Source organism: Sabethes cyaneus, chromosome 3 (assembly GCF_943734655.1).
Source record: "Sabethes cyaneus chromosome 3, idSabCyanKW18_F2, whole genome shotgun sequence".
Lineage (NCBI taxonomy): Eukaryota > Metazoa > Arthropoda > Insecta > Diptera > Culicidae > Sabethes > Sabethes cyaneus.
Window position 1 is genome coordinate 226,916,508 of NC_071355.1, and position 26,102 is coordinate 226,942,609.

The 26,102-nt window shown below is 39.6% G+C and overlaps 5 protein-coding genes across 7 annotated transcripts; 3 read left to right on the forward strand and 2 right to left on the reverse strand.

Moving 5' to 3' along the window:
• Positions 1 to 79: 79 nt before the first annotated feature.
• Positions 80 to 3,834, reverse strand: LOC128741457 (uncharacterized membrane protein DDB_G0293934-like). The gene is made up of 4 exons (XM_053837283.1): positions 3,322 to 3,834; positions 2,060 to 2,350; positions 1,308 to 1,844; positions 80 to 1,242 (listed from the first exon to the last, which is right to left on the reverse strand). The coding sequence occupies exons 2-4, from the start codon at positions 2,295 to 2,297 to the stop codon at positions 716 to 718; spliced, it is 1,302 nt and encodes a 433-aa protein (XP_053693258.1). The 5' UTR covers positions 2,298 to 2,350; positions 3,322 to 3,834; the 3' UTR covers positions 80 to 715.
• A 476-nt stretch (positions 3,835 to 4,310) lies between these two features.
• Positions 4,311 to 4,943, forward strand: LOC128741458 (NADH dehydrogenase [ubiquinone] iron-sulfur protein 6, mitochondrial). The gene is made up of 3 exons (XM_053837284.1): positions 4,311 to 4,480; positions 4,554 to 4,733; positions 4,789 to 4,943. The coding sequence occupies exons 1-3, from the start codon at positions 4,352 to 4,354 to the stop codon at positions 4,855 to 4,857; spliced, it is 378 nt and encodes a 125-aa protein (XP_053693259.1). The 5' UTR covers positions 4,311 to 4,351; the 3' UTR covers positions 4,858 to 4,943.
• Positions 4,944 to 7,381: 2,438 nt separating this feature from the next.
• LOC128742343 (uncharacterized) lies at positions 7,382 to 11,188 on the forward strand. The gene is made up of 5 exons (XM_053838677.1): positions 7,382 to 7,755; positions 9,020 to 9,207; positions 9,270 to 9,387; positions 9,456 to 9,771; positions 9,835 to 11,188. The coding sequence occupies exons 1-5, from the start codon at positions 7,694 to 7,696 to the stop codon at positions 10,105 to 10,107; spliced, it is 957 nt and encodes a 318-aa protein (XP_053694652.1). The 5' UTR covers positions 7,382 to 7,693; the 3' UTR covers positions 10,108 to 11,188.
• A 1,998-nt stretch (positions 11,189 to 13,186) lies between these two features.
• On the reverse strand, positions 13,187 to 16,762 carry LOC128739261 (ATP-dependent RNA helicase WM6). Its single transcript, XM_053834739.1, has 7 exons — positions 16,675 to 16,762; positions 16,197 to 16,416; positions 15,589 to 15,993; positions 15,276 to 15,394; positions 14,141 to 14,272; positions 13,675 to 14,077; positions 13,187 to 13,604 (listed from the first exon to the last, which is right to left on the reverse strand). Exons 2-7 carry the CDS (start codon positions 16,393 to 16,395, stop codon positions 13,591 to 13,593), a joined length of 1,272 nt encoding a protein of 423 aa, XP_053690714.1. The 5' UTR covers positions 16,396 to 16,416; positions 16,675 to 16,762; the 3' UTR covers positions 13,187 to 13,590.
• A 1,953-nt stretch (positions 16,763 to 18,715) lies between these two features.
• On the forward strand, positions 18,716 to 25,448 carry LOC128744490 (E3 ubiquitin-protein ligase Su(dx)). Of its 3 annotated transcripts, XM_053841538.1 has the most exons (7): positions 18,716 to 19,092; positions 20,616 to 20,761; positions 20,868 to 21,358; positions 21,661 to 21,892; positions 21,971 to 23,672; positions 23,797 to 23,995; positions 24,063 to 25,448. In XM_053841538.1, exons 2-7 carry the CDS (start codon positions 20,728 to 20,730, stop codon positions 24,330 to 24,332), a joined length of 2,928 nt encoding a protein of 975 aa, XP_053697513.1. In that variant the 5' UTR covers positions 18,716 to 19,092; positions 20,616 to 20,727; the 3' UTR covers positions 24,333 to 25,448. The 3 variants fall into 3 exon arrangements, with proteins under 3 accessions (XP_053697513.1, XP_053697512.1, XP_053697511.1); XM_053841537.1 differs by having other exon boundaries at positions 18,716 to 19,096; positions 21,661 to 23,672; XM_053841536.1 differs by having other exon boundaries at positions 21,661 to 23,672.
• Positions 25,449 to 26,102: the final 654 nt, after the last annotated feature.

The window sequence follows — 26,102 nt, forward strand, 5'->3', positions numbered from 1 at the left end:
TCACTCTTTTACTACCAGATGTCTGACACCTTTATGGGATTTTATAATAAAAGTTCTAATAATATTTTTTATCATCAAATGTTATGTGATATATATTTTCAACATTTATGAATTCGTTTTTTTCTCGTTATAATAATAAAAAAGAAAAATGAAATACATTTTCAGAAACGAATTTCGAACTTGGCCTTAATCAGATGAAAGGGTAGGACACTAAATGCTTCGGGTCGTATAACGTATTTTTAGGTAAAATAAACGTTTGAATATAACATGCACATCTCAGTGATAATTTGAAATAGTTAAATATGCAAAAATCTGTTTCATTTGGACTAAAACTACATAAATCGATTATAAATAATAAATAGGGTAGTATCCATCGAATAAAACTGATTGTTGCCTGATTGGCTAGCGAGCCAACAGTTGAAAGTTACGTTGCCTAGAAAAAATTTCGTGCACTGGGTTAATTTGAGTGATCTCTCAATATCCATCGGGGTAGTTCAAAAGCTGCCGCAACTATGAGTACAATTTCCCATATTAAAAACCAAATATATATTATCTCTAGTAATATAGCAGCGCTAGCGTGTTTTAATTTCGGGAGCAAGTGCGAATTCTCGTTTGCTTGTATCGAACATGCCCATGTTAGCTGCTTTTCTGTGATTTTAATTCCTAAGAAAAGCAGCTTCAGATCAGGGCCAACTAACCCCGTATACTCATCCGCTTAAGCTCCATCTTGCATACGAAGCTCCTTCATTCGACTAGCCATTTTCTCATTTTCATGATGCATCTGACGGGCCAGTTTTTCGTCAATTTCCGCATTTTTCTCGATTATTTTTGAAATCGCTTTTAATGTGACATTGGTTTTCACCAATGAATGGGAGCTATTTTCATTTGCATTGCTCCCATTAGTACATGCTTTGACAGTATTATCGTTCCGATCATTATTAACCGCCCGATTGCGATTCAACCGATCCTGAACACTTCCGGCCGTGGAACTTGCTTTATTGCTTGCCGATTGTTGCTGTCCAGCTGCCTTCGAAGTCCGCTTCGCTTCTTTATCGGATTTACGCCCTGGAACATTTCGGTTGAAGTTTTCACTATTTCCTCGGTGGTGTGATGGTTTGCCGCCCTGGTGAGGATGATTATGATGATCCATTGCTTGCAATCCTGTCGTTTGAAATTGGAACTGTGGTTTCGCCGGTTGGCGTGGACCAACCCGACCACTTCCTATTATTGGTGGTGATGTAACTAAAATGAAAACGAAATGAAGAAATTGTAACATAAAATTTAGCTTTACGTGTTTAGACGCTTACCTTTTACACTTTTAAATTCCCCATCCTGCGACACCGAGACGGTTAAATTTGGCTCTCCTTTAAATCCGTTACTTTGATTCTGAATGCAGCAATCATCCTTGCTTCTATCGACATCCCAATCACGGCGCCATCTGCCTTCAGCAGGCCCTCCGCCGGTTGTCCTGTTATGCCCATAACGATTATGGTCCGGTCTCAGACGCCCATCATGCTCATTGGTCGACAATGACCTCTGAAGATTGCCGTTATAGTTCGATTTGCTGCCAGCACCCCCACCTCCTCGTCCGCCACGATTGTTGCTGGACGTGGGAGCATTTCCGAGACGACCGCTTCTGTTGTTTGGATTTTTGCGTTCAAAATTATTCTTGTTGGAACCTTTACTGATGGGATTTAAATTCGTCGGTAATGACTTTTCACCATCGCGCTCAACATCTGCAAGGAAACTATACGCCGGATCCGGAGGAGGCCCTTCGCCTTCAGCAAATACCTTATATTCCTTAGCAATTTTTTGAATGAACGCATTCTTTTCCTTCTTTTTTTCTGCAAAAGAATTTTTTTTTATTAATTTTGCAGCTAAATATACCTTAACAAACGAGGCAATTTAGAGCGCTGCATGATTAATAAGAACATAGACAAAGCAAACTTGAAAACAATTAAACACGTTTGAAGTACCGCTACAACTTATTGGATGTACACATTTATTTCGCAGTTGGTTGGGTACGTAAGTTTCCACGTTTCCATTTGTCCAAACCTACCTTCGAGTTCTGCCAACGCATTCGCGTCCAAATCGTAGGTGAAATCGATCTTATCGTACTTATGCTCCCTTGGCCAGTCATCGTCTTTCGGAGGTTTGATTTCCACCATAGCGTTTTCCTTCATGGCCATCAAGCGATCTGCTTCAGCCTCGCGGTGTTTCTTCTCAATTTCTTCGTTACGCTTCTTGATGCGCGCGATCCGCGCCTCCAGATCCTCTTGGCTTTGGACAGACGTCATTGCCCTGAGCTAGGTTTGCCGATGTGGATCACTGATGGGACGATGCCGAGTACCTAAGCAAAATCATATCAAATAATTTTAGTTAGCTTCGAAATGTGTTTGTCTTGAATATTACGGCTGAAATAGCAACCTATGATAGGATCTTTTGAAAATTTCTATTTTACAGTGGCAGAACTAAATCAAAAACATTAACATGTCAATGCCCATTGTCATTGTTTCGGAAGTCTGTGATGTGTAGATTGTAACTCACTTGGATATTATTTAATAAACATGTGAAACGCGTTGATCAAAGTAAAAATAGCATTCTAATTTAAGACATAGTCGCATTTTTTCAAAATGGAAAATTTGCAACACCCATTTACATAATATATTAAAACAAATAAAATGGGAAATTGTCATATCAAACTATATTTTAGGATTCGGACAATTTCTTAGTAGATGACAATTTCAATTTATGAAATCAACCTAATACAATAATAAAAAAAAAACATTACTAAATACAGCATTACTCTTTTGTCGTAGCCTTTATTGAGAGAAACATAGAAACCAGGTTTCTTGAACCAGAATTGGTACATTTGCTGAAATTAGTTTAGTAAATCGAAGAAATACTTGCCGGGCTTAAAACGCAAACACTTTCCCATTATTGAGGCATCCAAAAATTGCTGTTATTTATGTATATATTGTATCTATATTTATTAAATAATAGCACAGGACTTTTGATAAAATTAATTCCTTGGTATTATATTGTATATGTATTGTATTGTATATTGTTAACTAGCAATATGAATAAATATTGCTAATATTGCTATAAATAACCGTATGAAACTATAAGGTTGTGCATAAAATAAAGTGAGTAGTTCTGCCACATAGACCAAAATTTAGAAAGTGTTCATCAGCCGATCAGCACAAACAATACATGAGCACCTATTACGTTGCGGTTGGAATGCAGTGGATGGATGTCGATATTAATAATTACTCTTTAAGTCAATCCCGTTTCGAGATGGTGAATGCGTTATAGACTTACGTTCTAAACTTAACACGCCGATGTACGATCTTAGTGAAAATGATATTGTCCCACTTTTCCTTGACTTTCTGCTGCGTCTAGCTTCCAACTATCGCAATTAGACAGCGTAATATTCGTGCAGCGAGAAACTGCAGCTATTAAAACCGCTGTCGGACGGTAGATGTATGATTTCTGTGACAAATGAGCAGTGGCACGTCGATTAACGAAAGCCGAAGTTTTGTCCAGCAACACACTCTTCTCTTCGCAACGTAAAGGAAACTTCGCTGTGCCCTTGTGGATAAACTTTCACGTTGCACTTCCACTTTCCAATTCGGCGCTGTCGGCCAGCTACCGATGGAAATTCTTTCAACACTCCAACAACATACTATTAAAACTATTTTCGGAAAGAATTATCGCTCCTGTGAGGCAATAAAACTGATTTTTCGTTCTTCTACTCCTGGTGACATACACCAAAATATTGAACTTTTTTCGCTTTCATGAATATTTTCTTCTGCAACACTATCCTCCTCCTTCAAAACACAAACGCACACACGGGCTTGCACTTGCTTGCAAATTAATGCCAGGTAAAAATATTGCACACATACTATTCCCTAGAACTGTCAACGTTTGGTAACCATGCCAAAGCAAAGCAATGTGGTTACCACTCAATGAGGTTTTAAAAGGTGTAGCAGATGAAGACATTTGATGGGATTAGAAGTGAAAAATCAGAAACGACGTCAAACTACAAAAACAAACCGCGTCGGACAATGCGGTTTGTTTTTGGAGTTGGACGTCACGCTTCATCGTGATTGGTCGATTTACGATTCCACCCACACCATGCTGAAATTTCTTCACTGCACTAACACCACTTTGCTCAACACCTGTATATACCACATTGGCATTATAGGAGTTATACAAGTTATGCAAGTTCGAATTTGTTGTACTAAAATCTTGTCATGTTGTTGACATTTCTCGATGTTATTGAAAATCAGGAGAGTTTTTCATTCTAGCACACCAATAATCAACATCAAGTAATTCCTGCATTGTAAAAATGGCTTGCAGAGTGCTTTTAAAGCCATCAGCTCGTATCGTTCACCGGCTAGGAGCTTGTGGTATTAAAACCCAAGTACTGGCTGCACCGTTTGCTGCAATCAAGGACGAAATAACCCACACCGGTCAGGTAGACTGTTTGCGTTTTGATTACGCAAGTAGACAAATTTAACAATCTCTTCTTTTTAATAATTTTGTTTCAGTTTTACGATGAAAAAGACTATCGTAACGCCCGTTTTGTGAATGCCACCAAAGTGGTCAATCAGAACTGGGCCATCAAATTGATCGATGAAACACCCATTATCGAATCCACCCAGCGGGTTGTATACTGCGACGGAGGAACCGAGCCAGCGCTGGGTCACCCGAAAGTTTACATCAATCTGGTAAGTTGTCAGTATGCCTCATTCGACAGCCGAAGCTAATGACAATTTTAAACAGGATAAACCAGGAGCTCATGCGTGCGGTTATTGCGGTCAAAGATTCCAGAAAAAGGATCATCATCACTAGAAAGTGAAAGTTCGCAGTAAAATTTGAAATACTATTCAGACTTTTGATTTTTGTTTAAAATAAAAGCGTTAGATGAAAAACGGAAAGCAGTGCAATGAATTTGTTTAGAAACCTACGACTGGTTTGCAACCCTTAGCACTATATTTACAGGTCTAATGTTTTATTTGGATCTCTACAGTAAAAGGATCAAAGAACATGCAAATAGCAACTTGATGTTGAGACGATGCAGAACGGTGAATGGATAACGGAAGCAAAAATTAACACGGAAAGCAAAACGTAATGGGTACATTCCATCAAGGCTGTCCTGTTCTTTGGACACTAATTTTACTTACGATCGTTTATTACCCGTATCACTTCAGCAAAGGAAAATTTAAAAAAAATATGTAAGGCGGACTTATAAAGCTTATCGCTGAATTAAGTATTGCTCCTTCATTTGTATTAACGACATATACTCGGTTTACGCTGGGTGATACGCTCTTTGTGCAGAAACGCGTGGAAATCGAGAGTGCGTTGTGAATACAAAAGATAGAGCAGAACTTAGTTTAGCAACGAGTTTTAGTTTAACTACCTACCGAATTTAATGTTTTACATTCTTGAAATCGAGTAACTAGATTGATAATAGGGGGACCCGGGGCATGGTAAACACATGGTTCACTTCTCAGCTACGAAACAATTTTTTATTAATAAACTTGTGGGAGTTTGTCAAATTATAGTAAAGTAGTAAAATAATACATTATCGTTCTGATAGCTGTGATTTCTTATAACATTTTGCCAGAAAATAAGAATTTGTAAGTTATTTATTTATAAATTTCAGCCAATTTAGGATTCAACAAAGTGTGCTTTGGCTTTCCAAATAATTTCTAAAAATTGTTTCATATATTTATAAAATTTTAAAACCCCTAAATTTTACGATCCAACTTGTTAAAATAGCAACAACCATCACGGTTAATTTTTTTTAAAGGTTATCATTATTATAAGCGTATTTCTGAGAGAAATCGATGAAATAGAAGCAAACCCCGAGCTACCTTCTTCGCGGTGAACGAGGAAGATTATTCAATTAGAAAGGGCCCACAGAACTGTAGCATCTCGAGATAAATTCTGGTAGGTATTCATCTCAAATCGCCAGAGTAGAAAGCGTGGAAAGAGGACATAAAAAACTTTATTCAGCCACAAATCAGAGGAATTAGCATTAGCATATGAGGTTTCACCCATCGTAGATGTCTATATAATCCATCGAGTGAAATATAATTGCGTCATTTGAATTTTCATCAGTTCATCTAATATACAATAATTTAATTTTTTGTTCTGATTGATATCCATGTTCATTATTTAAACTTACGACCAAGTTTTCGTTGTACAGTAGGAGTAGTCCTTGATTAGCTAAAACGAAACAAATATTTAAAATAACATATTAGGCTTACCTGCTTACCAAGTCCTAGTGGTTCAGCCGTTTTGTGGATCTTAGTTTTGAGATCAGGCATCTGGGAACCACGCGGCATCGCACCTCCTAGCTTAGCGACTGAATAGAATATTACCGGGTATGGCCGTGTGGAGGCGCTAGGTAGGAGCTTAGGCTGGTAAAAGCTATGTTGGTCGCTTTCTCGTTTGCCTTCCCCATTTCTTACCCTTCAGCCAGAAATAAGAGGAATTGCACCAATCACCAAAAATCCAAATCCTTGAAATTAAAATAAAGTTTTTACAGAGTGACTCCCTTCGATGTTTAGCGTTCAAATTAACACAATGTAACTTTTCTCACCAATTTTGTAAAATTACATACAGCAAAGTTTCGTTAATTGGTGGTTCGTTAATTGGGCGGTTCGTTAATTGGGCGTTCGCTAATTGGGCTATGTGACAACTTGAATGTCAAAATTGTATGGAATTTTCGAGTTTAGAAATTTCTAACAACTGTCAGTCGGCCCAATTAGCGAATCAGCTGGAGTGCAGTCGTGGCCCAATTAACGAATTCAGGCTGTACTTGGCTCCGCAAGCAGGCCAACCCAACGTTTTTATTGAATACTAGCTCATTCAACCGTTGTATAACTAATTACCGGATAAGATACAACAAAAATGTTTGTTGGGAAGCAGCTTTCGTTTCGGATGCCAACAGTACTTAGTACTTAAGTTAGTACTTAAGACCTAAAGCTCCTTGAATTAAAATTTGATAAAACATGCCACGTGTGCCACCCACGTGCGAGGTAATACTTGCTTTTGATTTGTTTGGTGAACTATTTTCGAAAGAATTCTATTGTAAAATATGTATATGTACAACTTTTTGAACTCTTTTGGCGCTCTACGCCAAGTATTTCATAAAAATATGTGTTTTAATCTAGATTCAAAATGAAAATGCTTATAAATCATTTTTGATTGGAATCTCGTATAAAAAGCAATCAATAGCGTTGCGTACCCACTATATTGCCATCTACTTTGGAAGATTCTCTTCGGGAGCTTTTGCGCGTACGTGACTTTTAACGAAAGCTCTCGATCAACTGTCCTCACAGTGCGCAAGAACGTCTAATATTTGACACTATTTAGAAGCTACAGCGAAGTTTTTCACTACTCAGCTGACGGTTTTTCGGTTTTCTAGAAGTTCTTTTAGTGCGTTGTTTATTTGAACGGATTCCTGCTTCAAATTTTAGTCTACAGTTCATTAAACAGTGCAAAAATCTTACAAAACAGTGAAGCTAAACGGTTGATTCAAGATTACGCAAAATCCAAACCAAAAGATACATAACAAAGCGCATTATCGGTCACTAGCAATTTGCACAATTGCAGAAAGCCTGCCGATTTTTTTTTCTCCGACCAGTTCTTAAATTTCATCAAAATTTGCGTCGTAAAGATGGATCTGTTGAGGAAGATGATGGGCATAGACGGTCAGAAAGGGGACGACGACGATAAGAGGTCAGTAAAGGAGTGAAAGGTCAACTTGGTTTGCCTCTTTGTTTTGCCAGTTTCGTTTTCATCTTGCATGTGCAAAAAAACATTCGCTATTCGATAGAAAGAGTAAATCAAAACACTTGTTCAGTGTTTGCAATTCCCTACCTAATCGAACTATACCTGTACGGGCAACAAATTGCGCGTCCGAAGATGGATCGATAATTTATTTCGACGGTCGCAATACTATCCATTACCGGCATAAAAAAGCTCAATAGATGCACAGGTACATTTTTTCGACCCTTAAAAAATTCAATTGTTATACTGTTTAACAATTTCAATGTGATATTTTTAATAAATCTTTCAATTTAAGTAGCATTTCATAACCAGCATTATAAATGACAGATTTTGGAAATTTCACAGATTGATCATTGGTAATATTTTGCGGTATCCGACAGATATACGATACTAGCTGATTGGACGAGCTTACTCAAGGCCAATTTGTCTCTCAGTCGTTTGTACATCTGTTATTATAACTGTTATTGTTATTGTCAGTTCTTGTTATCCCACAGTAAATTTTTCTTCTCGGTAATCCCTACCCTATAAACCGACAGAAACGTGTTTGAACCTCCCCATTATTACCGGCCAGCGGCCACCCTATTCTCTCTTTCAGAAATACAGCCATTTGTACTACTGCCTTCATTCCAAATGCAAGAGAAACGCTTTTCTTTACCCGTTGGAACCTTTCTCCCCCTTGTAAGAGACCGTCTCCTTCTTTTGTCTACCTTCCAACGTTGATTCTTTTATGTCAGGAAATGTGTCTGACAAACGACATTTGACGAAAAACCGTCCAGACGTTCCAGACTTATGGCTTAACATACATTTATAACCACGTTATTCGCTCCCCCTCTTTCCTTCATCAATTGGCTCTATAAAAAGGAATAGGGTTGCATTGCATATTTTTTCATCATACAGGAATGCTTTAATATATGATCATTCCCATTCCTATGCAATTTTTCTTCGGTTTATCTGTACGGCAGCTAAGCTATTGGTACTCTATGGGAAAAGAAACTTTCTCGCAATGATTTGTCTTCACTATAGAAAAAGTAAGTCTTTTTTGTTTTGTTCTCTTTGACCTGTTCATTTATTCAAACATTTAATTCTCTTACTTTTCGTTCGTCTTTTGTTGAGACTAGCGTTATATAAAATATTCAAATGGCGGTGACTTCAATAGAACGCAACACACCAAAAAACATAATGTTAAGTCTAAGATGGTCTTCTTTTTTTGCAGAAAGAAAAAACCAGTCATAAAAGATGAATTCCGGAAGCCCGTATGGGTTGAAGAATACGACAGTGATGATGATTTGTTCGACAACCAGAAGATTTTTGGCGTACAAATTTTCACCAACCCACTGGAAATCCAGAAGCACTTCGATCATCAAATTCAAGAGATGATGAAAAGCCTGGAAGAGTATGATGGTAAATACCAACGTCAACTTTAGGGAGCGATAAATTAAGTAATAAATTTTACCGCTTCACAGAATCTCTTAAAACATTTGACCACGATTTGAAGCATGAATTCTTAAAGCCAGGTTTCGAAGAAGAAATCAAAAAGGACCTCAAGAAGGAAAATCTCGTCGATACTGATTTGGATGGAGAGTAAGTTAATCAAACGTCATTGTAATTGGTAGAAAGTTCGATATCTGAAATTATCCTTACAATCGCAGAATCTATCCAGAACAGTTGCATACTCTTTTGCAACGCATCTCCCCAGACTTGAAGGAGTTGCTTCCGAAGAAGCGGGATGCGCAGGATTCGTCACCCTCGAAGGCTAAACCAAAACCAAAACTAACAGACGAACAAAAGTTTATGGATTGGATACACGGTTATAAAGAATCGGACCCGTTGCCGTCGATCTTTTCTCGTGGTTCACGTCGGGTGCCATCCCAGCGCTTCCACGACGGTATTTTCGAAGGTACTTTCCAAGGTCCGCGCATGTTTGGCCAAAGTATTATCTCTCAAACCATCCGGAAGCCTGATGGGGTAAGTAATAGGATTTCGTTTTCCTAATAAGGTTACATACCTATATTTAAATGTTTCTGATAGACTTACGAAACGCGCAAAACGGTTCGTGATTCGGAAGGTCATACCAAAACAACCATCACACGTTCGACCAAGGATGGACAAAAGGAAACCATAACTACGTACGGTGACGATGGGGGGCCGGCGGCTATAAAACCATTTTTCGAGGGTACAATAGTACCCTCAGATTCTGACAAGAAAGATTCTTTCGCTCAAGCTCTGCTTGGATCCGATTCCAATTGCAGCAAACATCTCTATTCAAAGAATGGTTACGTCTTACCGAAGAACCTCTGGTGACTCCAAGCGCAGACAAACCGTATTGAGCTAACTACAGTACTAGTAGATCATCGGTTCAATTTCCATTGCTCTCATAACATTTACTTCCCTTGTGTTGGGATGGCGGCAACCACCGCCAGCTTCAACGTTTCATTGTCGTCGTTTAGTGAGCCAAATATGTGTGTACCACTAGTAGCAGTAGCAATACACCACTCAACTTCTGAATACATTGACATTTCCCAAAAATATACCCATAGTCTACATCCCAACAATGAAAACGTCGACGAAAAGGATCTAACCTGGCAACAGACTCTTATTCCCTCCACACCGTACGTTGCTCAGCGTGACACCGAGAGCCCTATCGCTCCACACTTATTACAGTTTTATAACTTAGTAGCATTAATTTGTATTAGTTTAAGTAGAATTCGGATTCTAATTTTCTTATCAAGCAACATACGTCACGCCCAGAACGAGTCCGTAAAGGTGCAGTGTCAGATGATTGAACGACTGAATAGTATTAAATGTAACTGGCGAAGGCCGGAAACAACCATCGTCAGTGCCCTGTTATGAAACAAGGCCCTCCGTTGTCCGTACTGTCAGCCGTTCAAACGTTGCCCATCTGCTGTGTGCGGGTTTGCTTCTCGGACCAGAAGGCGTTTCTGTTTGTGATATAATACTACTTTTACGTTAGACCGTTATTCGTTGTACGTCCTATCGAATAAGTTTACGATTAGTGCTAATAATTTCAGCTGATCATGGCTAGAACTGGGTGTAATACCATCCAGCGTAAGCTCGACTGTTGTCAAACGCCGGTAGACAGAGCAGGTATTGAGGTACTACTATTCGACTGCTTAAAGGAGCGAATTTTGTTAGCTAGAAGTTTTTTGAATATTATCAGAAGATTGAGTAATATATACTTTTATTGTATAAGAATTTTTTACTGACTTATCTGTAGTAATTTTTTTTAGCAGGAATAGGAGGGAAACAAGACAATGCAAGGCAAAGAGAAGGATCAATTTCCCTATAACTAAAATTATTAAATTGTGAAACTAAAACCAAGAATAAAAATTCAGAATGTCACATACCTATATTATACCTACTTACTAAAATACATTAATGATAAAACTATTCATTGAAAAATGCTCATTGGTTTCCTGTAAAAGAAACTTCCGTTATGTTTATTTTCGGCGATTTGCCAAAACAATTTCAGTTGCGTCAACACAAATGTGTTATCCGTTAGGACTAGCATTTAATTTTACGAGCGCAAACGCTTCCAGAGAAAAATGAAAAAAAAATCGTATTCTTCAGGAAGTCATATCAAGATAGTGGATTTTGCGTCCTGGATATCGTTATCTGCATCAGCTCCATGTGCGATTGGGGTAGTATTTTTGGTATTTTTATTTACAGGAACAACTTGCTTACTTACTTGCTTCTTCTAGCAGCTTCGAGCTGGGGTGGCTCCTTGCCAACTGATACAGCTGTATCAATTGATTCCACTGCACTCGTTGAGCGTCTCGACACAAACAAGACAGCTTCAATCTGGTTGAGCCGGCTAGCATTTTACTGCACAGTCGTCTGGCATCATCGCAAGGTGGCCGGCCCAACGTAGCGTCCCGATTTTCGTATGTCACGTATGTCTTCCCTAAGAAAAGTTCAAGTCTTAAGTCCGTAGAAGACTACCAGTCTAATTAGCGTTTTGTACATCGTCAGCTTTGTTCAGTGGGAAATGCACCTTAATCGAAGAGTCTTGCGTAGGAAAAAGTAAGTCCGACTTCCAGCTTAAATGCGTTGTTAAATCTCCTTACACTTATTATTGTCGGCGGCGACTAGAGATCCCAAATATTTGAACTCATCAACCATTTCCAGTTTATCGCCGTCAACAAGCACTATCCATGGGAGGCGAACGTTGCTCTCTCTCGAGCCTCTTCCTACCATATATTTGGGTTTGACGCATTTATTTGGTACCCAAGTCTCCTAACCCTCGTTTTTACTTTGGCGTAGATTGCCTCTGCCGTCTCAAGGTTTCAAACAACGATGTCAAGATCGTCTATGATGATGAGTCAAGGTTATCTGGCATACCATTTGGCGCTCGACTATAATATTGCATGCATACTGTTTTGAAATCCGCGAAAATATTATGCGTGGGAACGCCGTACTGCCGATATTTCTGGAGAATTTGTCGGAGGTTGAAAATTTTATCCATAGTATAGTAACACGAAAGTCAAACGATGAACTAAATCTAAAAAATCTGAACGCAACGGTTAACATGGCGGGGGTGCAGTGATGGTATTTAGTCTACTTTAAGCTATTTAGTCTACATCGATAGCATAATGGATTAAAATGTCTATTTGGACAAAATTCCCACCGAATATACGAAAAAGTCGTAGACACCATTCCAAAACGACTGAAACCAGTTGCAATGAGCAACTAATACGTTTGTATCACTATAGAACCAGTTTTACCATCGCATTGTCGTCCGACTGCTTTCCGTCTTCCTTGAAATCGTTATCGAAACGAGCGTACCAAGACACGACAAATATCCTCCCTTCGGGGTCATGCCGCAATTAACCAATTGCAGTTACAAGAGACTTGATGCTTCGTTCTCTTCCAGCTTGGTTGGCATTTGTCCGTTCTAGATTGACAATCTGCTGCTTTTGATAGTGATCAGTTACGGATCAAGGCGTAAAATTGCATTTCGGAATTAAAATTTGAGTTCGATCAACTATGGATGGACTATTGCTTTCGAAAGAGGCACTTCAGGAACGTTTTCAGAAAGAAGATAACTTGAATGTACTCCTCGCCAACATATATGTATTGTGTTCTTCAGCAATGCGAAACATCTACTTCTAAAAGCCATCTTCTCACGATTTGTTTCTCCGGTCGTTGTTTAACGAATCATCTGAATTTTACAGTAGACAGCAAATTGCAACTTTCGATACTTGGAGTGTCGACTTTCGAATGGTCGTGATTCTACTAAGAGACTAAGACCTGAGTTCACGACAAATCAGTCAAAGTAGCAGTTATCTTACGACTATGGATGCCCGGGCAGAGAACACCATTGACTACATTCTCGAGTTTTCTTGCCAATCGGTCATCAAAAAGATTAGTCCAACGTATTTTTTTCAGCATATTGTATATTTATTTGCTCCTGACAACGTGGCAAAGCTTGTAAAGTTATGTGCTTAAACGCGAAGTTAGTGACAAAATTAATACATCAGAAATAGATCATGTAAAAAATTGAACTAACCAAGTGTTAATGGAGTCAGAATTTTGTTTGTGAAGCTTGGTGTACGAGCTGACTTTTACTACACAGCGTAGTATCCTAGTTAAAATCCTTATAACGGAAGCTCTAGCGCAAATCAAAGCTCCCTCGTCTTGATCAGACTCATTATTGTAAATAAGAAAAGCTGTCAGGATTCACAAATTAACGTAAATTTGTTTTGCGTTTTTTACTCCAGTTACAAACTAAATTAGTCTAAATTTAAATTGAATTGTTGTGGCATTTTATCGTCCTTCAACTGCAAAGAATACAAAACAAAAACGATATTTAGTTTTCAATTAGAGTAGTGTGAAGAAAAAGAAACTTACTGTACGACGAGAGATCTATTTCATCCGGGAGTTCGGTAATATTAACGTCGAATCGATCCTGTACTTCGTTCAAAATCTTCGCATCTGTTTCATCGGAAACAAATGTAATCGCCAGCCCCTTGGTACCGAATCGGCCGGCACGAGCCACACGATGCAGGTAGGTATCGGAATCCTCGGGCATATCATAATTGAAGACAATGTTGACACGTTCAATATCCATTCCGCGTCCAAACAGGTTGGTAGCTACCAGAATACGTTTCTGGAAATCCTTGAATTGCTGGTAACGGGATAAGCGCTCTTCCTGCACCATGCCACGGTGAATCCCGATAGCCGGGAAGTTTTGCTCCGTAAGCAGCTGAGCCAGCGCCATGCAGCGCTGCACGGATTTTACGAAGATAACGACCTAAAATTGTGGTATGTCGTTAGTTCAACAATGTTCATTAGATTTTCATGGTTTTAATAATACCTGATTAAACTCCAATACATCCAAAAGTTCGAAGAGCTTCTTGTTCTTTTCGTTCTCCTTCAACTTAACGTAATGCTGTTGTAATCCATGAAGCGTCAATTTGGTTTCGTCGTCAACATAAACTTCCATTGGCTGGTAGAGTTGGTAGAAACATGAAACGGAGATATCGCAGAAGGAAAACAAAAATTGATATAATTGAGTTATGCACGGTTGCACTATTCACACAGGACGTTTGTAGTGGGATTCCAACGACCATGAGAGAACTCTACAATCGACTTCTGCCAATACGTGAACAATCGGTTGCTAAATCACATGAAAGAGTCTGATGGTTTCAAGGGATAGTTTGTATCCGCCCGCGGGGTAGGAGAAACGTGAATTAAAAGTTAGTGATTGAAATATTTATCTGAAACGAGACAAGATCGATAGCATTTAAAAAAATACAGACTGTACATACGGATTTGGCCTTCAAGAGGTTGGAAACTGTGCAGGTTGCCAATTTTGCTAGCCGTCATCGGGGGTTCTCGGTCTTCATTGTCGTGTATTCTTAAAATTTCGCACCAGGCTTCAGCTTGGATGATCTGCCCGCTTCTATTCTGCTGAAAATCACGTTCTTCCTTGTTGCTATTTGACCATTTCACCAGTAGATTCTTTTAGCATTGTTATTATTTATCAATTCATATTATGCGGTTGAAGAAATGTTAGAAATTCCCAAAAGCCAACTATTATCGGGTAGGTGTTGTTTTATACGGTTTGGTTTTTAGATTATCTACTGGTCAGGTCATTGCTTCACTAACAGCTCCCTCGGCGTTTGGGACATACAAACCTTCCGATTAAACAGTCCCAATATTCGGAAACAGCATTCCTCATTGTTTAACGTAAGCTATTACCAGTTTGATACGTTTTAGGTGGCTATTTGAGCCACACTCCAAAAGCCAGTATTATCATTTTGGTAGTGTCTTAGCGTTTGACAAAGTTTAATCCTTGGCGATGATGCCCAACAGCGGTCTCTATGAAACCCACGGTCCCAGCGGTACGGCAAACTATTCCCATCAACACAATATCTTTCAAGGCGGACAGTAGAGACACTCTCAGCGTTACAGAGAATAGTACTAGTAGTAGAATTGGGTGTAATTACATCTTGCATAAACTTCTTGCACACGGGGCGAATCTCTTTGCTAAGCGTAGCGGAGAACATCATTACTTGTTTACCGTGCGGTGTATTACGGAAAATCTCCTGTACATCTCGACGCATATCTGTAATAAAACAAACAAACAAAAGATTATAAGCATCTACTACTATTCATATTTTTTTAAATGGACAGTAAGATACAAATCAGATAATTTAAAAAAAAATCAATCACTAGAGGAAACTCAGATGTCCCTATCTACAACAGTGGGTGTTTTCATCATAGTTTTTAAACAAATATCAACTAAAATTAGCCACTTACCTAATTGCTCTAACATCTTATCGCACTCATCCAGGATGAAATGTTTGAGGTGCTTCAAATTCAGCTTCTTGTTGCGAATCAATGCAAGGACACGGCCCGGTGTTCCAACGATGATATGCGGGTTGGTTGACTTCAGCACTTCTTCATCCTTTTGAATGGGCAGCCCACCAAAGAACACGGCTACCTTAATGCTGGGCATATACTTGGAAAAGCGTTCATACTCCTTACTGATTTGGAAGGCCAACTCACGAGTGTGGCACATAACCAGCACGTATGGTACACTTTCCGTTGGTTCCAGCTGCTGTAAAGTTGCCAGGACAAAGACGGCCGTCTTTCCCATACCAGACTTAGCCTGACACAGGATATCCATACCAAGCACCGCCTGTGGGATACATTCATGTTGCACTAGAAATAGATATCAACCAAAGCGAAACATTAGGAACTGCTATATTTTTACGACATGAAACATGGTCTATAGAATCTATCAGCAAAATATTAAAACATCAATCATCCATTTAATCAGATGTCCCTATCTACAATGGTTTTAGTTCTCATCATAGAAATGAAAATTATCACAAACACTACTTGGCACATTCGTCAATACTCACCTTCTGATGGATGCTCGAAACCACAATCCACAATGGCGCGGAGAATTTCGGGTTTCAGCAAAAAATCCCTAAACCCGGAACTGTGAATCGAGACGTACGTTCCTTTTACATCTTTTTTTGGCTGCTCAGCCGGTTCCGTAGTAACCTGCTCGGTCTGGTCCTCATCCTCGTAATCTAAGAGATCATCGTTATCAGCCATTGTTTCTGTTTAGTTGAAGTTCTGCAAGTTACAAGTAGAAAAAAGCCAGCCACGTAAGAATATGTAAATGAACCTTGTGCAGCAGAAACACGAAGCCAAGCAATGAGCAGCATTGCGTCGGCCATTTTGAAAATAACGTGCCTCAATTTATTCCGGTATTAATTTTGCCAAAGCACAAATAAGCAACGCTTCTTGCTTAACAAATTGTTTTGCTAATAGTATTATTAATGAAAAACATCAACAACGAACACTAATTAGTTTAACATTCGTAAAACTCACCGAAATTAACCTGAAATGTATAATGCCGTAAGTGCAATGCGGTCTTTACTACTCGATGAAAAGGAAACGAATGAGAAATGAGAATCAAAAAGGAGAATATAAACGATTTGGAAATTGAAAACGAGTATAGCGTATAGCAGTGTTGGTAGTTTGGATCTGCGCTGCCTGTCTTTAAAATCCTCCCTATCCACACAGAAAAATGAAAAAACCTAAATTTATGCAGTTTTTACCTACACACTTACCTCAACAGTTCGGTAAATTTTACCGAAATCTAAACAGCTGAACGTTCGGTAAAAATTTCGATCGTGCATATCGACGTTTACTGATCTTTAGTAACATTTGATGACATAAAAATTTTTTCCGAACGTTCAGCTGTTTAGATTTCGGTAAAATTTTACCGAATTCTAAGTTTTTTTCTAAGTGTGTAAATCAGAAACTTCGTGCGGGAAGCTAAATTTAGGTAAACGCTGTTTACCTATTTTTACGTACCAGCGGTGGAAGCACCCCATCGGCAGGCAACCATGTTTTCGCTGCCAACATCTCGTATGAGCGAAAATGAGATAGCATATCAGCACTGCGTTTCAATCAACTGCCAGCAGTCTGATTTGGGCCCGCTGTCAAATTTTGAGCCCACACACGCTTAAAAAATTTGACCCACTTTCACGAAAAGTGGAACAGCTCAAAACATGCGTATATTTTACACACTATTTTGAGTAGCTCTTACTCCTTTTATGAGTTCCACCGTAGAAGCTCATTAATGAGCAATATTTACTCAAAAATGAGTGCCATTTCACCCAAAACTGGGTAGTACTTACACAAATTACGAGTAAATTTAACTCAGTTATGAGGTCGACCTAAACTACTCAGAATTTAGAAATTGCCATTACTCAAATTTTTGGGTTGTTCCACTTTTTGTCATAGTGAGTCGGTTTTTACTCATTTTTGAGTTGAAAGTCACTCATTTCTGAGTTAATCTTATTCATTCGCGGGTTAAATTTTTTAAGCCTGCAGGACATGCTGTCGCTGACGTTTACTGCAGCTCGTTACATAGAGATGTCAATGGGGTGGGTGGAACACAGAGAATTCTCTGTGGTTTGATTCAGTTGGCAGTTGCAACTTGCAAGCAGCGAATATTTCATTCTCCGATCGGATTTCTATCATAATCGTTGGGAAAACGCAATGTGAAACAGATTAAACACGCTAGATCAGGACAAACAAATCGCGTTTATGCGCATTATCTGCATAAGCAAATGATGTCATGTTGAGAATGACATTTGAACCATTTTTAATTTGCACGTTGTGCAAACCAACGGGGTGCAAATTAAAAAGTGTTCAGATTAAAAGCGGTCAAAGGAACGGGGGCCCACGGTAATAGTTGTTATCCATGGCTATTATGTAAAAGCTTGAATGGAAAACCCCTGATCCAAGGTATGACGCGACCCGTGTCGAGGGATGAATGGTGGAGGGTCAAATACAGCCTGAATTCGTTAATTGGGACATGACTGCAATCCAGCTGATTCACTAATTGGGCCGACTGACAGTTGTTAGAAATTTCTAAACTCGAAAATTCCATACAATTTTGACATTCAAGTTGTCGCATAGCCCAGTTAGCGAACACCCGATTAACGAACCGCCCAATTAACGAACCACCAATTAACGAAACTTTGCTGTATTGTGATGGCTATCGTGAAAAGCTAGATTTGTCATCGAAAACATATTGAGTTTGCTGACGTTTGCCGCACGCACACATCGACGCGCGATTTGTTGTTGCTGTTGTTAGATTTTACATTGATTTTACACGTTTGTTTATGTTTTTCCCCAGTTATACCCCGGTAAAAAATATACGTTTGAGTGAAAAACGATAAGTTTTTGTAGCCTTTTGCACTGGGCTCAGTAAGCTCTATATGGCTGCTTGCCAGATACTTGGTTGGAAAGCTCGCTTTGAAAGTCCCCTTGGTTTTCTACTGTCAAATTTGTTGCGGTGTACACCAAGCTGAACTTGTCGATGACTTTTTTTACCAGAAAAGTTCGCAAAGGCAAAGTGTTGTAGCCATTATTTTTAGAGACGGATCAAAAAATAATTTTTATGCCTTTGTGAAGCGATAGTTGAGTGAATTTGTTATAAAACTCTGCCCAAATCGCATCGCGTTTTGTTAAGTGCCGTGCTAAAACGATTTTTGTCCGAATAAGGCATGGAAAATGAACGAAACCCGTGATTGCGTGCAAAAAGTGTAAAGTGATATGAATTGTGAAGAATTCGTCATCAGCAGCAGTGCAGTGCAATTGAAATCAAAAAGCGGACGAAAACGAAAAGCAGCAGCCGATACGAGTCCTAAGGTTGTTTTATTAATTTTTTTTCGTCAGCGGTAAAATCTAACGGGGAGGTGTTTCGTTAACGTGTGAGGCTACTTAGCAAAAGTGAGTGAGTGCTGTATTTTCGCAATAATGAAAAACTTGTAATATAGCGAAGGCTTTGGAAAAAACAATAATATCCGGACTCAAAGGGTAGTGGGTGGTGAAATTATATAAGATTGAATAACGGAAGTTGCTTTTGTTGTATTAATTGAAGAATTTGGGCCACCAAAGTATGACGATGAATCCTTAGTAATTGTACGCCTGAATAAGCAACCCTCAGTATAGTGAAAATGGTATTATCGAATCTCCAAGTGTTTCTGACAGAAATATTGGATATTTACATTGGAGATTGGCGAGCCTAACCAGAAATTTCCAGTTATGAACTGGGATCCACTATGAGGCAATGTGCGATTAACCAATTCGTCAAATGCACATAAATGTTTATAGAGTTGTGTACTATCGTGGCAATATAAACAGTATTTGAATGTTATTGCTAATCAGCATTTTGATATCAAAGTGTATGACCCAATAATAAATAACGAACCTCAAAGTAAATATCTCAAATTGTTATTGTAACATTCAGCTTGTTACATACCTATTCTGCATTGCATATTAGCAAGAAATTTTGTTTATGGTAAAATTTTAACACCTATTTGTAAACCATTTCTTTGGCTAAATATGGAACCACACTAATTGATTAGCGAACGAATGTTTTTCGATTTTCAACTTTTTGTGCATCAAGCAACTAAAAACGATACGAAATGCTTGTTTGAGTTTTGCTTGTGTCGCATCGATGATTAAAAGTGCTAATCTGATTTGGTGATAAATCACATGATACCAGATAAGAAGACTCCATGACTAATTCACCTACATGAAATTTTGTATCTCTTAGTTCAATAAATGTGCAATAAATTTGCATCCAAACGACTAACATAACTAAAGTTATATATTATAATTGAAATACAAAGGTCGGTTAAGATTAAAATGACCTAGAAAACTAATTTATTCATCGCACATCTTACGTTTTTGAATTAATCTACTGTTCTCGGCTAGCTTTCCTTTCGTTATTAATTACAAGCTTGTTTGATACAAGCAGTGTGGTTCACGCACGCAATTCCATACCATTGTCAATCAACCGTACTCTTGTTATTTGATAAATATATGGCAAAGGTCATTGGAAATGTGGCATTAGGATTTTTCGGCCAAATTATGCATATACTGATGCAACGGTAATAAAAAACTTAAAAAAAAGTAAGAATGAATAAGAAAGAATGAAGAAGCAGCTGATTAAACCATATCGATCCAATCGAATTTTTGCGTTGCCATGCACCGTGGCAAAAGCCAAGCATGTTAGATGATTGTAAAACATTGGTGTGAGCCAAAGCGAAAAAATAAAAGCACTAATCGCTACTGGATTGTATGCTGTAATGAGTTATATACATGCACAGAGGGTCAATAAATGGAGCAAATGCGACTATTTGTTTATGTCTCGCGTATTAATCGACCTATACAGCGGCTGGTTTTCAATTATTACTATCTGTGCTGTCCTAAATTATGTTGACATTATGTTTTTTTTTCAATTTCAGGAAAAATTGTTATACCAACGTCTAGCCAAGAAACCGTACGTTCTACATTTGGAGCAATAAGTGCGGAGATAACAAAGAAATAAATAAAAAACGAAAATATACGCAAACACAGATGGAAGAAGGAATCCACCAACTTAGCATTACTAGTAAGTGAAATCAAAAGGCATTAATATTTCTTTCACAAGATAATTAGAATTTGTCATGGTTCGTAAAAAATACTAATTATTTTTTCATTTTGTCCACCCCGTCTAGTTGAGCATGCATCTTTGCGCAGTAACGGTTTCTTGAAGCCGAACCCATACGTAGAAATTGCAATCGACAACAAAAGCACCCGTAAGACCGATTTCCTTAAGAACACTAACGCGCCCAAATGGAACGAACGCTTCACGGTGATTGTTTCACCCAGTTCGGTGCTGCATTTTCGAGTGTTGGACCACTCCAGCTTTCGCAAGGATTCGCTACTTGGCCAGCAGACTGTCTATTTGGCTCACATTCTCGAGCACTATAACGGTGTACTGGAGAACTTGGAGCTGAGCATGGATCTGCTCACCGACGGTTCGTCGTCATCAAAAGCAAACGAACCTCGGCAGCCAACAAAAACTGGCGAACTGGTGGCCGTGCTAAATGGGCTGAATATTGATATGCGCGTTGTTGCCATGCGGGCGGGAGGTAGCGGTGTGAACGTTGCTAACAATCACACCAATGACGTCGCCGGTGCCGCAGCTTACGTCAACGGGAACGGGGTATGTAGAAATCTCGTGCTGTGTATGTATCATTAGGTGCAATTGGGACTTGAGCGGTGCATTTGTTGGGGTGTATTTTAAACGGTTGCTTTAGCTGAAATATTATTAATTAATATATAACCTGCTTACTGCTAATAAGTCTATATCATTAGCTATTTCATTTATCGCGAGACGAATCTATATTCGATGCACTAAACCCACTCTTGATAACGCGTGGGAAAATCAATAAGCGAAATGATGTGCTTCTGATTAATTATTAATACGACACCCCGTTTCGTTTCGTTTTGTTGTGCGCTCCTTAGGTTTCCGCTACGATCGAAAGCAGCAGCCGCAGCAGTATTCTCAACGGGGGCATTCGAGCTCGTATGCGATTACGTGGTACGCCATCGACGCAGTCACAGAATTCGCAGTTGCAACCAACGCCAAGTCCCGGCAGCATCAGCAATCAGCACCAGCAGCAGGGCCATCATTCACCGTCGGCAGCAGGGAATCACCTCAGCAGTGGACCGACTAGTGCTACGGCAGCAACGGCAGGTGATTGTGTACAACTGAATAGTGCAATGGCAAATTTTAACGATTTAAATATACATTCCGCTGGATCGGTTGCGACAGCTGGTCAAATGGGAAACGGAGCTGCATTGCCACTAGGTCCAGGTGCATCTTCGATGGGTCCAGCCGCATCAACGGGTGCGATTCGTCGAAGCAGTGGTATGAACTGGGACCAACAGCAACAGCAGCAAGTGATGCATTCGTTGCCTCCGTCTGGCCATCAACGTCTAGCTCCAGTTTATTCCAACTCTTCGCAAGATTCCCTGCTCAATGGTGTATCGAACAGCACTACTTTCAACGGCCAAGTTCAACCTAATTTAGCTTCAGGTGCCATGGTTCCAATGAACGGTGGAACTATAGCACCTCAAGCGAATAATACAACAACGTCTCCGGCAACGGGTGCAATGGTTCTTGGTAGCCTGACCGATCAACAGATGATGTTGCAGGCCGCTGCTCAACAAAACCAAATTGACGACGAACCGCTGCCAGCCGGATGGGAAATGCGAGTGGATAAATATGGCCGTCGTTACTACGTTGACCATAACACGCGGTCTACATACTGGGAAAAGCCACAACCCCTTCCCGCAGGTTGGGAAATGCGACGAGACGCCCGTGGTCGCGTTTATTACGTTGATCATAACACACGGACAACGACCTGGCAGCGGCCAAACAGTGAACGTCTGATGCATTTCCAGCACTGGCAAGGTCAGAGACAGCACATCATATCGCAAGGGAACCAGCGGTTCCTCTACCCACAGCATGCTCAACAATCCAATACAACCTCTGTTCCTCACGAGGAAGACGATGGTCTTGGCCCGCTTCCTGATGGCTGGGAAAAACGAGTTCAACCTGACAACAGAGTATACTTTGTTAATCACAAAAATCGCACCACCCAATGGGAAGATCCTCGAACCCAGGGGCAGGAAGTAAATATGCTGGCTGAAGGTCCACTTCCGCCAGGGTGGGAGATTCGTTACACGGCAACGGGAGAACGCTTCTTTGTTGATCACAACAACCGAAAAACTACTTTTGAAGACCCTCGGCCTGGAGCTCCGAAAGGCGGAAAAGGAGTCTATGGAGTACCCCGCGCTTACGAACGTTCATTCCGATGGAAGCTCAGTCAATTTCGCTATCTATGTCAAAGCAATGCTCTGGCCTCCCATATAAAGATAACATTAACGCGACAAACCCTGTTCGAGGATTCTTACCACCAGATTATGCGCCTACCGGCATACGAATTACGACGACGTTTGTATATCATTTTCCGAGGCGAAGAAGGTCTGGATTATGGCGGTGTTTCACGTGAATGGTTCTTCCTTCTTTCGCATGAAGTGTTGAATCCCATGTACTGTCTGTTTGAGTATGCCAACAAAAACAACTACAGCCTGCAAATTAATCCGGCCAGTTACGTAAATCCGGATCATCTGCAGTATTTCAAATTTATCGGTAGATTTATTGCAATGGCACTGTATCACGGGCGGTTTATCTACTCTGGCTTTACGATGCCGTTCTACAAACGAATGCTGAACAAAAAGCTTACAACCAAAGATATCGAGTCGATCGATCCGGAGTTTTACAATTCGCTCATCTGGGTTCGGGATAACAACATTGATGAGTGCGGACTGGAGCTGTGGTTTAGCGTAGATTTTGAAGTTCTAGGTCAAATAATTCACCACGAGCTGAAGGAGGAAGGAGACAAGGAACGTGTTACGGAGGAAAACAAAGAGGAATACATTTCACTGATGACGGAGTGGCGAATGACTAGGTGAGCCAATGAATAGTTTTGCTATTTGTGAACATTATTTTAAAGATTCATTGAGTAACTGATTCAAGTTAGAAGTTGTTGCTCATGTCACTAGATAATAACAATTCAAAATTCTTCTACGCAGGGGTATCGAAGAGCAGACCAAAACCTTCCTGGAGGGTTTCAATGAAGTGGTGCCTTTGGAGTGGCTAAAATACTTTGACGAGCGCGAACTGGAACTCATGTTGTGCGGTATGCAGGAGATCGACGTCGACGATTGGCAGCGCAATTCGATCTACCGACACTACAACCGAAACAGCAAACAAGTTGTTTGGTTCTGGCAGGTTTGTATTCTTGCCCCGTTGCTTCCACAACTAGATATCATTCTTTATTTTTGTGATATTTTTATAGTTCGTACGGGAAACGGACAACGAGAAGCGTGCCAGACTGTTGCAGTTCGTAACGGGCACGTGCCGGGTGCCGGTTGGTGGCTTCGCCGAGCTAATGGGTTCTAACGGCCCGCAGCGGTTCTGTATCGAGAAAGTTGGCAAAGATACCTGGTTGCCACGATCGCACACCTGCTTCAATCGATTAGATTTACCTCCGTACAAAAGCTACGATCAGCTGGTTGAAAAGCTAAACTACGCAATCGAGGAGACTGAAGGTTTCGGCCAAGAGTAAGCGGAGTAAATAAAGTTCGGAAATATCATTAAAAAATGACTTGCATGTGATCCAACCGATAGCGATATCGATAATATTCGTGTTTTTATAAGACAGCATCGTCGTTATTAGACTTTGGCAATTTGAATTGACTAGCAAACGGGTCCAGTTCCGACCGACCCGACGGTAAAATGAAGTGGCACTGTTATTGTTTTTCTTTTTATAAATTGTAATTTTACACCAGTTTCACGTATATTTACAAAGAAAATTCAACAAATTGTACGATTTATTTGTAATGAAACCGGCTACCCATTAAGAATGTAAAAATGTACATAATATAATTTTTAACTAAAGGAAATCTTTAGTTCCCTCGTTCCAAAAATCGTGATATATCAGAGTAGAGCTAAATCGTTACTGTATTATGTAATTATGTAAACAACTGTAAATAAACCGTGTCAGGCCTAGCAAAAAATGGGATAAATATTAGTAACAATAAAGTCACATCAATAAACTATACACTTTAAATACACTTGTTGTCTATGATAAAATACAAAGTAGTTGAGAAGGATGTCTATCAATAACAAAATTCCTTTCGTACTAATAATTAACTATAGTCACAGTCTACAACTATCCTACGAGAAGTTTTCGGCTGGATTTTTAGCTATTCTCTTTAAATGCCTATTTTCTACATTGAAAGTTTTTTTTCTGAAGCTTAATCATTTATTAGAAATAAAAAAATAATAAAGCAACAGTTGGGGCCATGGTAGAACATATTTGCTGTTGTAATGACAAGAAACGGTGTCTATAGCTTACCTTTGTCTCATCAGAACATCCAGACGCTGGGGAGTTAGTGAGTGATGTTTACTCAACTGTAGAACAGCTGGAATAGAAATAGATGAAATTCAAAGTGCAAAAAGAATACGTCACGGAGCCTAGCGAAAAAGTGTTGGACTTCTATCTTTCTCAGATGTTTAAACTTATCATTTCATCAGCGTGATTTTTTCGGTAACATGTTTTGTTGATAAAGAAAGTATATGTGAAAAAGAACGTTTTGGACAATTTAAAAAAACGCAAGTGATAATTGAGAACGGAATTATTTAATAGTAGATTAAAGTATGTTTTGCAAATAAAGATATCGACTAGAACTAATTATGCTCTTGTTAATTGCGCTAGTATCCAAGAAAAATGCATGCGACGAAAAAAGCCTAACTCAAAAACCTTCTACAGATACTCTACTAGCGACCCCTGATAGAGAGACTTTTTCCACGGAAACACACGAAACCATACAGTCCATACAGTAATCAAGGGGAGCGAGTGTTCTGCTGCTGATATTTCTATCTATACAAGAATTCTCCAAAAGAAAGACAAAATCGAAAAAGATACTGTTGCCATTTTTGATCGTCACGTTGTTAAAACTTCCAGTTCTGTTCCGTGGTTTGTAATTTTTATCCGTCTAACCCACAAAGTATCTGCAGAAACTTGAGAGCTCGAATGCTTACGATTCAATACCGACCCCAAGATAGGTCTTATGACCCAACAGTCTTGGCATACTATCCTTCGGTTATTTCAACCACCTGGCTGTGGTGGCATCTCCGACACATCCAACGAGTTGGGGTATACCCTGAAGTCGACGTCCTCAATCGAAGTATCGAAGACAAATAGTCTACTGATCCAGTCGCGCCCGGCATTCTCGGTGAATGTTCAGCCCACCCCAGCTTGCCGGTTTTTGTACGAAGATTTGTGCGCCTGATATGCTTCGTGATTCATGTTACTCCCTTTATAACCTTCAAC